At 44.8% G+C, this 17,726-nt stretch overlaps 1 protein-coding gene across 2 annotated transcripts in view; it reads right to left on the bottom strand.

Annotated features, from left to right (window-relative positions):
- Nucleotides 1-17,726, bottom strand: part of Pgm2 (phosphoglucomutase 2) — a 33,357-nt gene that overhangs the window by 7,006 nt on the left and 8,625 nt on the right. For both annotated transcript variants that reach the window (XM_023702804.1, XM_004642634.3), the window contains 10 exons: nt 16,565-16,649; nt 14,177-14,260; nt 13,622-13,815; nt 9,947-10,136; nt 9,162-9,259; nt 8,155-8,335; nt 7,970-8,063; nt 6,583-6,712; nt 5,821-6,010; nt 1,097-1,230 (listed from right to left, as the gene is read on the bottom strand). In XM_023702804.1, coding sequence (XP_023558572.1) covers nt 1,097-1,230; nt 5,821-6,010; nt 6,583-6,712; nt 7,970-8,063; nt 8,155-8,335; nt 9,162-9,259; nt 9,947-10,136; nt 13,622-13,815; nt 14,177-14,260; nt 16,565-16,649 — 1,380 coding nt within the window. The remainder of the gene's footprint in view (nt 1-1,096; nt 1,231-5,820; nt 6,011-6,582; nt 6,713-7,969; nt 8,064-8,154; nt 8,336-9,161; nt 9,260-9,946; nt 10,137-13,621; nt 13,816-14,176; nt 14,261-16,564; nt 16,650-17,726) is intronic.

Below are 17,726 nucleotides of genomic sequence, written 5' to 3'. Positions count from 1 at the left end.
ATTTTTTTTGGTGGAACCAGGGGTTGAACTCAGGCCCTTGCGCTTGCCAGGGAAGTGCTTATTCCACTGAGCCATCTCCCCAGCCCCAATTTATTTTTTAATGTATTTAGTACAGGGTCTCACTATGCAAATTACAGTCCCATGCCACCACATCCAGTCTCAATCACCATCCTGGGGGTGGGGCCAGCATGGCAGGCCAGGGATCAAACCTCAGTCCCTGTGTCTGCCTAAGAATGTGCTTTAGTTCGCTGAGCTATCTGGCTGGCCCTTGTTTATCTTTTTAAAAATGGGGTTAGAGGGCTGGCGAGATAGCTCAGTGGACTAAGTGCCTGCTTAGGCAAGTGCAGGGACCTGGGTTCAATCTCTGGTACCACACACTGTACCAGTCATGCCCCTGGGGTGCACTGAGCTGGCCACCGAGACCAGGCATGGTGGTGCATGCCTGTTATCTCAGCCCTGGGGAGGCTGAAAACAGGAAGATCACTACGAGTCCAATCTGTGTAGTGAGACCCTGTATGAAATACATTTTTAAAAAATGGTGGGGGGGGCGGGGAGATAGCTCAGTAGAATAAGTACTTGTCAGGCAAGGACAAGGACCTGAGTTCAATCCCTGGTTCCACAAAAAAAAAAAAAAAAAAAAAAAAAAAAATAAAAAAAAAAAAATCCTGGGGGTAGAAAGCGACCAACTTGTTTTTGCCAAGGGCACAGAACATTCTGCGCTGGGATCCAGCTCAGATCCGTGCAGGCAGATATCAAGGATGTTTACGAGTACACAGGGCAGGGGTTTTAACTTATTTTATCAGAGACAAGCGGAGGCACCAGGTGGAAAGGAGAAAAATTCCCTGACACTAGTTACCAAAGAAAACCCTCAACTATGGCAAGTTTTAGTATTATCACTGCAATTGGGAATGTACCTTTCCCACACCAAGACAGGCAGAAGTGAGACAGAATGCAGCACTCTTCCCTGGATGCTCAAGCAGTTAGTTTTAGGACAGTTTCTTAATTAAACTACGCGTTGGAAAGACGAAAGCCAGTACCCTCTCGAGCCCGGCTGAGTAGGAAGGCGGGGAATACAGGACACGGCTGGGCCACACACCTGTTTCCGGGAGGGGCGCAGAGCTCCGCGTAGTACTTGATCTTGGGCTCGGTCCCGCTGGTCCGCATGGTGGCCACGCCCCCGTTAGTGAAGGTAAAGGTGATCATTTGGCTGCTTTTGCTGGTGGGAAGCACCTAGGAATTAATTTACACGTGTCACACATTGAAATGGTAACATCAGCTGTTCTGGGCTAACATTTCTCCCTGAATAAACAAATCAAAAACATCAAACAGATACAGCAGTAAGACAATAACAGTTTTAAGGAGATCAAAAAAACATTCTGCGTGTAAATGAAATAGTGGTGATAATTTATGAACATTAAGTAACTTCATAAATAGGCTTTTTATCTTCTTAGATCTAGTCAAGCCACTAGTTTTATTCAAATTAAAACACTTCATACCACAAAAAAAGACTTAAGCAGATTAACCACACACTAATACATTATTTTTTATCATTATCATTTTTGTTTTCTATTTGTTTGAGATAGTCTCACCATGTAGTTCATACTGGCCTTGAACTGACTGTATAGCTCTGACTGGCCTTGAATTCACAGCGATCCTCCTGCCCCAGCCTCCCGGATGCAGGCATCACAGGTGTGTACCAACTCGCCCAGCTTAAAATATTCTGACTGTATCTCATTGTTACACAAGGAGACAGCCCCAAAAGGTCCACAAGGAGTGTTTTTTTTTTTTTTAATATAAAGCTCCTGATAGTTGTAGATGTAATTACAGTTAGTTGGTAGTCCCCCCCAAATATCCTCCACTAAAATGATAGTAGAAATAATTCACAATAAACACAAGGGCAAAGAACAAAAAGAGGGTACATCTAGTTGTGGGGTGAACATGAAGTCACAACAGTGGAGTTGCAGGTGGGGTGTGAAGGGACTGGGGACCCCAGAATCTGCATGCTGGTGCCACAGCAGCCCGTGTGCGCCGCAGAATCTACAGGGATACAGAACTGAAGGCGGCAGGTCCACAAAGGGCATGTGCGGCACGGGTGGCACGCAGTTGGGGAACCGGCTCTGCTCCGTCTCTGCAGGCGCTGCGTTAATTCTCCAGAAAGGCTATAGAACTGGGAACCCCAGGCACAGGCAGGCCAGAGTAGGGTAAAGAACAGGACAGCCCCAGCCTGCCCCTAGGCAGGTTTCCGGGGCCTTGGCACCAGTTTGTTGCCCTCAGCCAGGCTTAGGCTTTTCTGGAGCAGTCTATCAGCCACACACAAGGGTCCTCTTGAAAACACAGAGTTGCTACCCAATATCCCTGGAGTCAAGTATGTGATTTGACTCGAGCATACGCAGACCTTCCGATTAAAGTCTGCAAAGGGAGCGGCTGTAGTGGCGCTCGCCTGTAATCCCAGCATTGTGCAAGAAGGCTAAAGCAGGAGGACCTGAAGCTCAGGCCAGCTCGGGCAGCTGAGCGAGAACCCATCTCATACTAAAAAAATTTAAAAAGGGCTGGGAACGTAGCTCAATGCGAAGGGGCTGAGTTCATTCCTCAGTACTGCCAAACAACAACAACAACAAACCAAAAACCAAGTATATAAATCATTAGGGATGGCCAGCCTTCTGGGGAAAGATACTGAATAAATGACAAAGTCCAAAACTAAGAGGGAAAAAGATCTTTCCTTATTTTTTTCACACAGGATCTCATTCTGTTGCCCAAACTGGCTTTGAACTGGTGATCCTCCTGCCTCAACCTTCTGAGTGCTAGGATTAAAGGTGCATGCCACCATGCCTAGTAAGAACTGTATTTTCTTTTTTCTTTTCTTTTTTTTTTTTTTTCAGAACCGGGGATTGAACTCAGATCCTTGCGTTTGCCAGTCAAGTGCTTATCCTACTGAGCCATCTCCCTGGCCCCTGTATTTTCTTAAAGGTGTAACTAGTATCGTACATCCTTAATAACTTAGAGCTGAAATAGAGCCAATGGAAACACTGAAAATGAGTGGAAGAAATCACCCCAAAAGTAGAAGGCAGAGAAAGACAACAGGAAAGAAAAGCACGTAACAATAAAAGTAGAGCATCAGGCTTAGAAGTCAGCCCCTACCTAGGACCTCTTAAAGAAAGAAAAATTATTTTATTTTTATTTATTTATTTAACATTTTAGGGAAGGGTCTGCAAGGTGTTTAGGGTCTCACTACTAGATCAGACTCATAGTGATCTGCCTGTTTACAGCCTCCCAAGAGCTGGGATTACAGGTGCGCGTCACCACGCCCAGTCTCAAATGCCATCTCAGCCAGCAGGGCAGGCCTAGGGATCAAACCTGGTTCCTGTGCCTACTTGCGGATACTTTAATCCACTTAGCTATTTGGCTGGCCCTAGAAAATTATTTCAATAATTCACATCACCAAGAAAACTCAGAATTAAATGACTCACAGGCCGAACAGGACCCACGAAGTAGCCAGAAGCATGAATAAAAACAGACGCAGAGCAATGCAGCTCACTGTGAAATCTTACACATGAAAAGTTTTTCTGCCCCCAACCTTCCTGGACAGGAGGAACCAAGCGCAAGGAAGTGACGAAGTGAGACTCTCCCAGCCGCGCACATGCATGCTGCGGGCTCTGCAGTCAGCAGGAGGGAGGTGTGGCGGACATGCCGCAGATGCCAGGAGCCAATGAAAACAGGGCCATGTTTTCAAAAGTGTGAGTCAATAAAGTGTGAGAGTAGAATGGCACATTGTGGACCTATTTAGGTCCTCTAAAAATTTACCTCCCATTCCCTTTTTCTAGAGGATGTGATGTAGGAAAATAAATACAGAAAGAGGAAACTGTGGCAGCAGGAGCAAGGGTCTCAATTCTGGCAAAGGTCATATCTAGGGTGACAGCTATGTACTCAGAGCAGAGCACAGCTGGCCTGGCCTGGGCAGAGGGGCCCGGGAGGGGCCACTGGTACCGAAAGGGAACCTACAGAAGAGCCGGATCCCTGGACCACATGGGAACTTTACTGAGAGGTCCTGGAGGAGAACTGGGGATAGCAGCATTTTTTACACAAGTGAGAGATGTCTAGTGGGAAGCACGCTTCTTAGCTGTGTGGTTCACAACAGCCGTAGCAAAGGCTCAGAATGTGCGAGGGCAGAGATGGCGAGAACTGAATACAGGAAGTACAAGAACCTCATACTTTCATGATAGAAAAGTAATCACAATTAAATCCTGCTTAGTCAAAACATGACCCTAGGAACACAGTACGGAGAACTTTCATGGTGAACACTGGGAGAAATAATTGTGAGGTTGTGGTTGTCTCAGTAGGCCAACAGGGCCGTTATAACCCTTTTAATACTATTTCTTTCTTCCTTTTTTTTTTTTTGGCGGAACTGGGGATTGAACTCAGGTCCTTGTGCTTGCCAGGGAAGTGCATAGTCTATTGAGCTAACTCCCTGGCCCCCAATACTATTTATTTCTCAAAAATATATAGTGTGCAGGTGAAAATAAAAATGAGAAATGAGAAATAGAAGAGATCTAACATTTCATAAAGGCAATCTTAGTCTCCTAACCCCTCGCCACAGTTAGCAAGAATTCTTCTACCACCTTTGGCTCCACTTGGGGGTCCATGCAAACCCATGGCTGACAGCGAGTGGCTCCCACTGTGAGGCGCTCTGGAGTAAGCAGTGGTTCTCGGAGGCTGTGAGGTCCTATCAGCATCCAGGCACCTGGAACTTGCTAGAAAGTAAACTCCTGATCCCCACTCCATGCCTAAGCGTCAGAACTCCAGGGTGGGCAGCAGCACTCTGCGTGTTGACTGGCACTCTGACTCTGATGCAGTTGACAAAGGAAATGGATAGAAAGGGCCCAGTGTAACAAGACACAAGTTCTCCCAAACCACTGTTAGGATTTGTACCTTGGTGTCTTCTTAAAGCCTCATGCACTCATAGTGGGGCTTTCACCAGGTGAATGGGCTCAGTGGGGTGAGTCTGTGGCTAATGTGACTTCCAGGTGAAAGAGAGGGGCATTTGGGGGCGTGGCCCAGGAGGGGGTGTTTCCACCCTCCTTTCCTGACCTCTGCTTCCTGCTGGCCACATCAGGAGCTCCTTCTCTTCTGCGATGCCCCTCCACCAGGCTGCGCTGCCTTGGAGCCAGCCGACGATGGACTGAGACCTCTACAAACCGCACCAAAGTCAACCATACCTCGTTTAGCTTGCAAGTGTCAGGTATTGTGTTTCAGCAGGGAGAAAATACTAAGACAACCACCACCAATGGGTCACAGGCAGGTTTCACAATTCTGAGTGTTAATTTTCCTATGTGCTGGAGGATGGCACAGGCTAATATGACTAGTGAGAGTCTTTTTGTTCTAGCCTATGATATTTAATTTCCATTTATTTTATAGTGTATTTATCACCATGCTTAACTGCCTAAAAATCAGCTTCAACTAATTATATGATTGAATAAGTGAATCCACTCAAATTATTAAAAAGGTAAATAGTGCTGGGCATAGTGGCACATGCCTATAATCCCAGCACTTGGAAGGCCAGGGCAGGAGGACCGCTGTTGAGTTTGCGACCAGCCTGGGCTACAAGGTGACTCAAGGATAGAGTGAACTACATAGTGATTCCCTGTCTCAAAAACACCCACAAGGGCCGGGGAGATGGCTCAGTAGGATAAGCGCTTGACCGGCAAACGCAAGGATCTGAGTTCAATCCCCGGTTCCCCAAAAAAAAAAAAAAAAAGAAAAGAAAAAAACCACACAAATAAGTAAACAGAAAAGAGTTTGGTTGACAAAACAAGTATTACTTACAGCTTTTTTATCAGGTTGGCTATCATCATAGCCAGTTGTAAGATCCCGGATAGCACAAATTTCAAATTTGCCACAAGTTTTTGGATAATTATTCTTTCCATCATAGTTTCTCAGGTTTCCAAACAACTTTATAATGATGCCTTGATCATGGCAGATAAAATACGAAGCTTTGGTAATATGGTAGCCATACCTATCAAAGAATAGAAATACATGCAAAATAAGCAATAAAATAAGCCTGCAGGGTGTATGCAGGGTATATCAGCTAGTATATTCTAAACAAATAACCATGCCTATCTTTAAAAGACTGTCCTAACATTAAAAAGAGGTCCAACAGCTCATCCTCTGGCTCAGCAAACTACAAATACAGTCCTTGAGGCTGTATGTGTAAATTAATTTTTACTGGAACAGAGCCACTTCACGCATTATTCTATGTGCTGTCTCTTTCTGCTCCTGTACCTCAGACTGAGTGGATGTGGTATGAATATATTTAATCCCCTCTTTTATTGGATGTAGGATTTCTAAAATCCTATTCTTTAATCAGCCATTTCTACAACTAACATTTTTGCCTGCTAAAAGGTGATGTACCTATAAACGGTAATAAGTGGTTAAGCATCAAAAGAAAAGACGATCTTATTTTTCAGAAGAAACCAAATTCATCACCCAAGCAAGAGCATCAGAAAGAATATTAGTATGTCATGCGTAAGAACATAATAAAACATTGTAAGATATTACTTTAATCAAACAGAATCAATAGACACTTACTCCACATAGATGGCCTTTAGCTGCTGAGACAAAGACAAATTCTTGGCTGCTAGAAAGCTAGCCAGCTCTGCACTTATGACAGCCGCACTGACTCCATCTTTGTCCAGGACAAAAGGACAGCACATGTATCCTGCAGAAACATGGGTCATGCACGCATGCACCTTTAGGAGTGGGATCCTTCCCTACCCAGCAGGAGGAACACGTGAGCATGCACCCCGACTGTCACACGTTAGAAGTGGAACAGCACTGAGTATACACATGGTCCTCACTAACCGTCATGCTTGAGAATTCAGCCTAGTGCCCAGGATGGAGCAGGCCTTCACGCAGTGTGCTGAACAACCCACGAGAAAGCATCTCCCTTTTGGCTACATGATGCTCAGTGACTACGCAGGTGCTTCCAAGTCCCTCCAACTCCTATGAAATTCATTCCAATGGCCTGAAGCCACATCTTGTCTTTCCTCTCTGAGACAGATGGCTCTCGACAGTTTCCTGGTTCATCTCGGCACCTGGCCTCCCTGTTCTCTGGTGCTTTCTTAGCTAGGTCTGCATAAGCAGCTATAGGGCAAGAGCAGTGTGATCCTTTCCTTCCACAGGCGCACAATCAATAGGTGAAAAACAAATATTAGATGCTTTTTAAAGTCAAATGCTATAGAAGGATAATTTTGCCAAATCTGACACTGAAAAGCAAAAACTGAGCTATTATACTTCATTCAATTAAGAAACAAATGATACGCATGTATCTATGCTGTGGGCTCTGTATGGGTGAACACAAAGTTAAGGCACAATAGTTTTGTGAAGTTGTTCTTACTCTGCTTGCAGCTAAACAATTTCTGTCACAAGTATCTGAATTTCACATCTCTCCTTTCTGCTCATCTACTGACAGTTTAGGACAAGGGTTTTCCAGCTATTCTGACTGGACTCGGGTCATCCTTTCTGTGACCATGACCTTGACGACAGCATTGCAGTGCACCTTTTCTCCCTTGAGCAGACTTAGCAAAGCTCCTCATTAGCATCTCTGGGGCAGGCGGACTCTATCAGGTTTGGCTGTTTAACACCACAGTTGAAGAAACATCACAAGCCCCCTAAATATGGCTTCTCAAATCACAAGCAGCCATGTGTGTGGTGTCACTGCTTGGAGTCATCTGTGGATGGCCTGATTATTCACAAGCTGTTCCTTTTTATTTTTTTCCTTTTTGTTGAGGTAAATATGAGATGCCAGTTTTGGAGTGGGATAGTTCAACACTGAATCTCTAAGAAACAGAGAAACAAAGGAAACTGTGTGCTCTTATTTCATTGTGGGTCTGTTGGAATCAATCCAAATCTTTCTCTTTATTTGTTTATATTCTATATATTAATGGACTCTATGATTTTCATTTTCACTTCTTACCAATAGCTTCTTCAAATGCAAATAAGACAGTCTTCCCCTGGTCCATGAGCTGTTTGGCTCTGTTTCCCATCCATTTAAATCCAGTTAGTGTTTCCTACAGGGACAACACAAAAGAAAAAGACATACTTCAGGTCTTCCACATAGCAAAAAGAAGGAAAAATGTGCAAGTCCCATGAATATCCTACCTCAAAATGAAATCCTTCCTTTAAGGCAATGGCCCGCAGGATTTTGGAGGAGACAGTGCTGGACAGCATGTACGTGTCTTTCAGGGTGTTCCGATCTTGGTTCTTTTCTTTCCAAGAAGTAAAGAGCCACCAGCCCAGGAGGGCCCCCAGCTCATTGCCTGAAAACACTCTCCATTCACCACTGAAAAATACAGCCCATTGACTTCATGAACTTCAGGGAGGTGTCGGCAGCAAGACACTCAATACACAAGGCTCACTGTACTTTCTACAAAACTGTTCTAACCTTGTCTTTACATACGGCCTGAAATACAGCTGTCACTTCACCAATACTGACACAGCAGCCAAGTATGGGCCAGTTTGCTTGGACATTGATTCGGTCTTTGAATTTTGTGTAAAATAAGCATAACAGTGATGACATGGAATGCTTTAATTTTAATCTTTTGTAAAGGCTTTCATTTTAAAACACGTATTCTTTTGTACAGACTGTATGACTCGAACTTGTCTTGGCCACTGTGCCAGTCCTCCACTGGCATTCCTCTCTGTCGATCCCCTAACCCAGCAGTTCTTTGACAATCCAGCTCCCTCTCTGTCGATCCCCTAACCCAGCAGTTCTTTGACAATCCAGCTCCCTAATAAACCCACCAGCAAACACTGAACTGCAAAGCCAGCACCAAGCAAAGAGCTTTGCCCTTAGTAGGCAGTGAGGTAGTACTTATATTAACATTCATTATAATAGGTGAGAGGTTCACAAAGAGTAATCTCAATTCCAAATACATTCTGGGCTGATTTGTTCTACATTACTCTGGCCAATGATGCAGCCTCCCACTCTCCAGGCCAGCATCTCGTGCCCTTAGAGACTCCACAGAAGGTCTGTGGAAATGATTTGCGAAGTAAATGTAACCTTAGTGGAAAACACTTCCCACACGTGTTCAGCCTGCTTGCGAATATGTTACTGCCCAAAATGTCACCCTTTCTAGTCCCCATTACAGAATCACAATTAATTTCACCTGTCTTGCTTTTCTGCCACAGCAAGTCTATCAGCATCCGGGTCATTTGCTAAAACAATTTTGGCCTTGATTTTGTCAGCCAAAGCAAAAGATAAAGTCTGAAAGAAGAGATGAAAATGAAAGATGACTTAAATCAAGAATTGCATATATAGTAGTCTTTTAAACTATTCAAAATTTTAAGAGCTAAGAAAGATTTTCTTCAAACTAAGGGTGGATTTTACTTCTGGATCTGGCCTTATTTGGTCAGATACTATCTTCCTAAGCCAGAGGTGAGCTAACCAGGCATTGGTGCACGGCCCCTACCTGCCCTGTGATTCTTCACACATGTGACAGTCAGGCTATGTGTGGTCGGACCAGTATTTCTAAGCACTGCTGTGTGACCAGCCTCACAAACAAACAAAAATAATTCTTTCTATATTACTGTTATCTAATTTTAAAAAAATATTATGTGAATCATAATTTTAGTATCATATCAGAAAAGCGACAATGGAGGACGAAAAGTCGTAACATGAAAAAAGCCCATTCTCTTACTGTTAGCTTTTGGTATTAAACACAGCAAATGAAAATTTAATTACATGACATTGACTGAAGCATTATTCAGACCTCAGCTCTTGCACTGTGAGGGTAGGCTACCTCATTTGAAAGTTCCTTTCAAACGTTAAAGACCAACAGCATTCATAGTCAATAAAGAAAGCCACTTCTCTCCAACACAGAATATTTTACTTGAGAGTAATAGTAAAAACTATAGTCAAGGAAGATTTTTAATTTAAAAAAATGTAGATTACCAAGACTCCTTTACCCTCTTCGGGATTTGGGTATTTGACGGTGGGAAACTCAGGATCTGGGTCTTTCTGCTGGGGCACTGCCTCAGGAGGAGCCAGGTCAAAAGCCTTGAACGCTGCCTGCACAAAGTGATGCCCCACCCCGTGGACAGAGGTGTGCACGAACTTCTCCTGCGTCTCCTTGTTCAGGCTCCTAGAATCAGACACACCATGGAAAACACAATTAAGGGTCAAAGCCGGAAGGCCTGCAAAATATCAAGGAACCTGATTCTTCAGATGATAAGAAGCCAGTGGAATCAAAGTACACTGAGTATCTTTTTAGTTTCACTTTAAAGAAAGAAAAATAAAAAGAGAAAACTTGTTCACTTGTCTCTCCCTTTGCAAGTGTTCAATTTTACTCCACAGCCACTTTCAGCGAGCAGACCCCAGCTCAGCCTCCAGCACAAGACTCGCTGCTATACTAGGAATGCTGCCCATGGCGGCACCTGAGCCCGCTCATGGACTTACTAGCATCACAAATGACTCCCCAAATGCCATGCTGTGGTGAATTATTCCATATGTGGGTACATTGAAAAATAAGTGAAAGTTTTTCTTTGCTAAGTAACAGTCTTGTTTGACAAAACACCATGACCTAAAGATTCAACTTAGACAGCATGACTATGAAAGGAAAAATTAACAGAAATTACCAAAAAGTAGACAAAAGGCTTTAAGAACTTCTGTGTTCTGAGTGCTGGAAGAAATGGACACATGAACAAAGTGTCCTAAGAGAACAGCGACTTAAGACAAGCACATGCTTGAATAAAAAGTCTCTGAACCGGGTCTGGCGGCTCATCCCTGAAATTCCAATTTCTCGGGAGGTCAAGGCAGGAGCATCACGAGTTTGAGACCAGCCTGGACAATTTAAGGAGATTTTGTCTCAAGGGAAAAAAGAAAAAAGCCTTGAAACATAGCTCAGGACTGTCTGTGCTCAATCCCCAGCACCGTATGCAGGCCTGCATAGATAAATGCACCTGGGAAAATCCACATGTAGGATCAGGGAAGATAAATCTGAAAAAGATCTTTTGGACATTAACATCTATGGCACTAGATATAAAAAGGCATATTAAAGGAACAGAATAGAGAGCAAGAAGATTAAATTTGGGGGGGCTGGTGAGATGGCTCTGTGGTCTAAAGCACCTACTTAGAACAAGCTAAGCTAAGCAAAGCACAGGGACCACGGTTCAATCCCCCAGCACCACATGCCAGCCAGCCCCGCCCCCTGGTGGGCTGAGCTGGCCATACATACACAAAATAAATAAATAATTAATTAATTTTGGGCTGGTGAGATAGCTCAGTGGTCTAAAGTACCTACTTAGAGCAAGCTTTGCAGAGCACAGGGACCGCGGTTCAATCCCCCAGCACCACATGCCAGCCGGCCCCGCCCCCTGGTGGGCTGAGCTGGCCACACACACACACACACACACACACACATAAATAAATAAAATTAAAAAAAAAAAAAAAAGAAGATTAAATTTGGAATGGGAAATGCCCATGAGCAGTAAGGCTTAGCGGCTATCACGCTCTGGGATCAGGCTCTGAATTTAAATTCTGGGGCTCTGTCGTCTACAGGCTGTGACGACTGGTTGCTGCTCAGCCACCCTGTGGCAGCTTTCTCACCCACCAAATGGCAAAACCCAGAACCTGCAGCTTTGGGCCCTGCCGACAGGAGTAAGATGAGATCCCAGGCGAAGAGCCCGAAGCGATTCTCTGATCCATATCAAACATTTAATTACTAACAGAAATTATTTTCTAAAGGTGATATTTCTTAGTCAAAAGATCTTACATCTTATGATACTGGCAAACTGTAAACTTTTCAGAAAAACCATGAGTGACCACCTTATTTCATATCATACAAACTTAGAAATTAATAGTGACTCAAAAGACTCAACATTACCAAATATGAACCCAAGAGTTCGAAGAAAAACAAGACATATGCTTTTCTTACAGTATGATAGAGGAAGTCGTTTAAGGTATGACATGAAGCTCAGAAGCCATAAATCAAAAGACCAATAATTTTTTTTTTTTAATTTTGAAAGTCCAACAAAAGGCTTTAATAAAAAATGTAACAACAGGAGGGAAAAACAATACTTGGAATAAGCAAGATTAAATTTCTATATAAACAAGGAAGTTTTACAAAATATAAAAGATGAACAAGTGCATAAGAAAATGTAAATTAAGTAAGTATGAGAAAAGTTTATTTCTATCTAAAGAATATGAACGAGAGTTGAGATGCTACTTTCAACTAGCAGATCAGGAAAAATGCCAACTGGGGAATGCTCAGAGTGGCAGGAAGCTGGGGCCACCCTGTCACAGCCGTGGGTGGGAGTGTTTGGAGGGCAATTTGCTGTCACTGTCACCTTTGTAAATGTACAGACAGCCATTCCGATGCCAGAAAGCCCTTTCCTGGGCACGTACACAGCCCCTGTGTACCAGGGCTTGGCTCCAGTACTACTTGGAGTAACAAAACCTACAACTCTTTATGAAGTCAGAACAGAAAGGTAGAGGGAAAGGTTACAAATGTGTTTTGTTTGGATTATGCACCAGTCGAGAAAAAAATCACCACCATTCAGGAGTTAGGAGACTTCTATTGGGAAAGAAAAAAAAAAAAAATCCAAGAATCTGGCGGTTTGGACCTCAGCACTGCAGTTGGAAGAACACGGAGCAGGGCTGGGCACCGTCTTCAGAGAGGATCCGGTCCCACTCTGTCTAGGAGCTGCCACCAAGTGGCCTAGTACAGTACTGGAGGCAGCTGGGAGTTCAGCTTCTTTAAATCAGGGATGTTGGGCTGGCGGGGGACAGCTGGGAGCAGCAGGACCTCCAGAGCAGTCGCGAAGGCCAACAGGGCCACCCACCCACACTGTATAAGACCTGGCCGAAAGCGTGTGGAGGCACAAGAGGGTGTGGAGGCCTTTAGGCCAAGAGTCAGGACAAACAGGGGCTCAAGGAGAAGTGTCCGGGGCAAACCACACCCACGCCATCACTGCCAAATAGACTGAGGCACACTGGCTCACGCATGGAAGAGGTCTGGAAGATGAGAAAACGTCAGAGTTTTTCTGGACCGTTTTTGTAAGTTTTAAAAATGTACATCTATAAGCATATGTACACACATATAGGTGTGAAACACAAGTATATGCACACCTACAAATATACAGGCCCCAGCTCAGCCGGCTACAGCCCACTGCTGGCCACTTGGCTGGACACAGTGTTTTCAGCACACAGCTGCTTGGTGCGGCTGCGCTGACAGCCCATGCGGCTGCTTGCGTACTGCAACCTCGAGACTGACGGGACGAGAAAGAGTCGTGTAACCTACAAGGCCATAAGTATTTTCTGTCCAACTCTGTAAGAAATACAGGCCAAGCCATTAAGGCAGGAGGATGGCGAGAGGGAGGGAGGGAGCGAGGGAGGGAGACAGAGACAGAGACAGAGAGAGAACAAAGCTTGATCCATAGCCGCTATATTGATAGAAATTTCCCTGGTCATAAACTTAACTCAATGGGCCAGGGAGATGGCTCAGTAGAATAAGCACTTCCCTGGCAAGCACAATGGCCTGAGTTCAATCCCTGGTTCCAAAACAAAACAAACAAACAAACAAACAAAAAACCCTTTAACTCAAAGTCACCAAAGAGATAATCCAATTACCTGTGAAAACAGTATTTTTTAAGGTCTTCAAAATAGTCTTTAGTGATGGAAGCAGTAGGGTTGTGAAGGAGGGGACTGCCATCAATTAAAGAATCGTCCCATGCTTTAGGCCAGGGCTCCAGATTTTCCTCAATAGCCTGAGAAATCCCTTTATCATGTGGAGAGATGATCTGGGCGCCATTGTCCCAGTAGACCTGGAGAAGACAGAGACACAGTAAGAAGTTCAGGGTCAGTTGGATTAGGTGATGCACACCTATAATCTCAGTTTTCTATGAGGCAGAGGCAGGAGGATTGCAAGTCGGAGCCCAACCTAGGAAACTTCGTGACATAGCAAGACCTTGTCTCAAAATATATTTATTTATTTATTTTTATTATTATTTTTTAACAAGCTGGGGATGTTGGTCAGAGTGAAGACCCTGGAATTCAATGCATAAATACATTTTAAAAGCTCAAGGTTAATGGAAATCAACCATCCATTACTTATTCTCCCAAATAGCTCAGGGACACAGTAACTACAGAAAAAGAACATACACAGAAAGAAAGGAAGAGAAGTACCTTATAGCCATTGTCCTGCTTTGGGTTATGAGAGGCGGTGATCATGATGCCAGCGCAAAGCTTCAAGCGCAGCACAGTGTAGGGCTGGAAGGGCAGGAGAGGGGGACACATTTTAACAAAATTAGATCCACTCGAAGCATCTATTCAGAAGTGGTAGCATATTGATCAGTCACTGTTTTTTGTTTTTTTTTTCAATGTGTTTGGTACAGGATCTTACTATGCAGTTCAGACTAGTAGTGATCCTACAGTCTTCAGCCTCCCCAACACTAGGATTACAGAAGTGCCGCACCATGCCTGGACTTGGTGGCTGGCTCAGCACGCTGGGGGCAGGGCTGGCATGACCTGTGGTGCCAGGGATCAAACCTCAGACCCTGCACTTGCCTAAGCAGGCACTTAGTCTGCTGAGCTATCTCACTAGCCCCTCATTCACTACTTTTGTGTCACGCCATGCAGTGTCCAGTGGTCCCTCCATCTATGGTCTTATTGTTGGTGGTTTCAGTTACCCATGGTCACAAACTACTGGTATTTGTCTTGACTCCTCAAAGAGAGAGGCAACACTCACCTCACTGTACTGCCGTGTACTTGGTATAACAGTTTCATTTCATCATTAGCTACTGTTGTTAATCCTTTATGGTGCCTAATGCATAAGTTAAACGTTAGCACAGAGGATGCATGGATAGAAAAAAACCAGAGCTGGGAGTGCTTGCCACAGCTTCAGGCATTCACTGGGGTCTAGAGGGCACAGCCCAGCTCCAGAGCCTACAGGGGGTCTACTGTACTTACTTTCTTGGAACTACCTGGTTCCTGAAATGATGGGATATGGATATGTGCCTTAATTTCTCATTTTGTCTTCTTGCTAAAGCTAGAAAATGCCCCACATGAGAGAAGATGCACAGGCTCCATTTCACATTCTTTTAAAGCTTTAGTCAAGATATACACTTAAATATTCAGCCGATTGCCTCAGCCCATTTCTTGCTCCTCCTCCTTTTCGTTTGCTTTTAAGCAGAAGGTTGAGGAAATGCAGAGTGCTTTTGTAGGCAGCTCATGTATCTCCTAGGTCCAAGGTTAAGTAGAGCTCCCTGAGCTTTCAACATAGCTTAGCGGGTCAGAAGAGAATAGCATGCAGGAGGCTGAAGCAGGAGGGTCATTGCAAGTTAGGGACCCACCTGGGCTCATTAATAGTTCAAGGTCAGCCTGAACTGAGAGCAGGATCCTATCTCAATAAAAGGGACTGGGGGTTGGATTCTTTCTTGTATAGTTGTAAATGTGACTATGAGACCCCAAAACCCTGAGGTCTGGCCCATCTGTCCCTCTCCACCCTGTGGCACTCATTTGTCTGTGGAAGTTTGTCACATCCCTGCAGTGTCCTGGTGCAAAGAGAAGAGCAGAGCCACTGGGCAGTGTGGGCAAGCGACCAGGAGACACTCCTGAACCCAAGCCTGGCATGGAAGGAATGGCTGCTGATGCTCAGTACAGGAGGCTCAGGACGCTTGAAGGTGACGCATGCTTTCCTCCAAGAAAACACAGTGTCTACTGGGTCACTTCCAACCTCAGGGGTGCTGCAACTTCCTGCCAGAGCCTGGAGACAGTGCACACAGAACTAGGGGCACTCACGTCTGTCGCGAGACACTCGGTTTCGGCCCATATAAGTAACTGTATTTAGATCACGTTTTCTGAAAACGTTCTCAGCATCTGGCCCAGCTCTCAGTAGCTCGGTCTATTTAAAAGGAGCAGCTGGCAGGTCCCTGGGACCCTTTTCCATGGATTGTGCTGCAGTAAAGATTTGATAAAAGGCCAGTAAGGAGTAGTATTTTGAGAAGGATTTTTTTTTTTTTTTTTGGCTCACTCAGGCTGCCTTAAGGGCAGGTCTGGTAAGGCAGGTGGAGCTGGGGATCGAACTGTGGTGTCCTACACCTGACTGCGTTTGCATGCGCAGGTACTTAAAGAACTGAGCTAACCGGCAGGTCCCCAGGAGTAGTATTTTTGAATGATATCTTTTAATATGAAACTGGCCCCCCAACCTGTCAAAAATACTCAATAGAGCATTTGAGGTGAATTTAGACGTAGACCACAGGAGTTTCCTAGCAGCTGAGGAAAAAAGCTCTCCTCACCACATTAAGAAACAAACACACCAGGAACTAACAAAACGCTTTATTAACTTGCTAAAACATTCGTAGAGTGTAAGCAAAAAGGGAAATTACACTTTTCAAAAAATCAGTTCTAATGAAGCAAAAGTTGAATGCTAGGATCATATTACCAGGATGTGGAGAGGAAAGGCAGCCTGCGAAACACCAGGCAGCTCCGTCCCTGAAGCACCTGAATGCCAACAGCTCGGAAGCCGCATCCCGACCCCGTGACAGGAAATTAAGCAACAAAATGGTTACTTACCACAAAGGGAGTTGGGGTTATATCAGAAAAGAGATGCACAGGAACCCCCTGGCTGACGAATGTGGCTGCAGCAAGGCGGGCAAACCTAGAAATGTAGTGACAGAAAAGAGAGGTGTCCAGTTGTCCTAAGCACAAGCGATGGAACGCAGCAAGTGGGTACAGGAGCCTTCTTTGGCTTTGAAGACAGCAAACCACAGGAAGGAAAATGCTGTCATAAACGTTTACATCAGCTTTAAATATTAAAGCTGGAGGACCCTCAGGGGGCATCTTATTCTGCCCTTGGCTTCCAGAAATGGAACCAAAGCCAGAAAGGCTGGGCACGTCGCCCTGCCACCAGTGGTCCCTTAGCATCTGAACCAGGCCTGCACCTGCATCATTCAGTTCTCTTCCATCTCGTCTACCTCAGTGGTTTGCAGCTCAGGCAGTTCTGCCCCCCAGGGGACATCTACAGTGAAGAGGGGGCTACGGTAGGACAGCTGGTGGGCACAGGACAGGAACGCTGCTAAAATCCTATGTGCGCAGGTCGCCTCTCTCATGAACTAACCAGCCAGAGTGAGGTTACATGCCATCACGCAGAGGCTGCACAGCCCCAGCCTATGCCCCTCACAATCCAGTGCACACCACACACACACATACACACACACACAAATCAGATTTATTTGAAGTTCATATTTTATTTGAAATGTAAGACATATTAGTATACATACTCATACACACACACAGGTACACATGATATGGACAAACACACAGGTTTGGTTATAGCACTGCTTAAATAATCTTCAATCTTTGTCATTTTTCTCAACTTCCACAGAAAGTAGCTTACAGAAGGATATGTTGGAGTGAAGTACTTTAATTCTACTGAATTACACACTACCTTTCCAGGATTAAATCTCAGATCACGCTTTTCTCTTTGAAACTGTATCTTGGGATACAGTCCAGGCTGGCCTGGAGCTTGGGCTCCTCTTGCCACAGCCCTCTGGGGTGCAGAGATTACAGGTGTGCGCCAACACACATGGCTTCCTTAGCTGGCCCAGACGCAGACAGCTGCCTTTGCTTCAGTAATGCAAGTATTAAAAAATTCCTAACACCAGCCAGCCACATAGCTCAGTGGACTAAAGTGCCTGCTTAGGCAGAGTGCAGGGGCTGGGGTTCAATCCCTGGC

The sequence above is a fragment of the Octodon degus genome, unplaced genomic scaffold (assembly GCF_000260255.1).
Source record: "Octodon degus isolate 3935 unplaced genomic scaffold, OctDeg1.0 scaffold00158, whole genome shotgun sequence".
Lineage (NCBI taxonomy): Eukaryota > Metazoa > Chordata > Mammalia > Rodentia > Octodontidae > Octodon > Octodon degus.
This window is presented reverse-complemented; position numbering and strand designations above follow the sequence as displayed.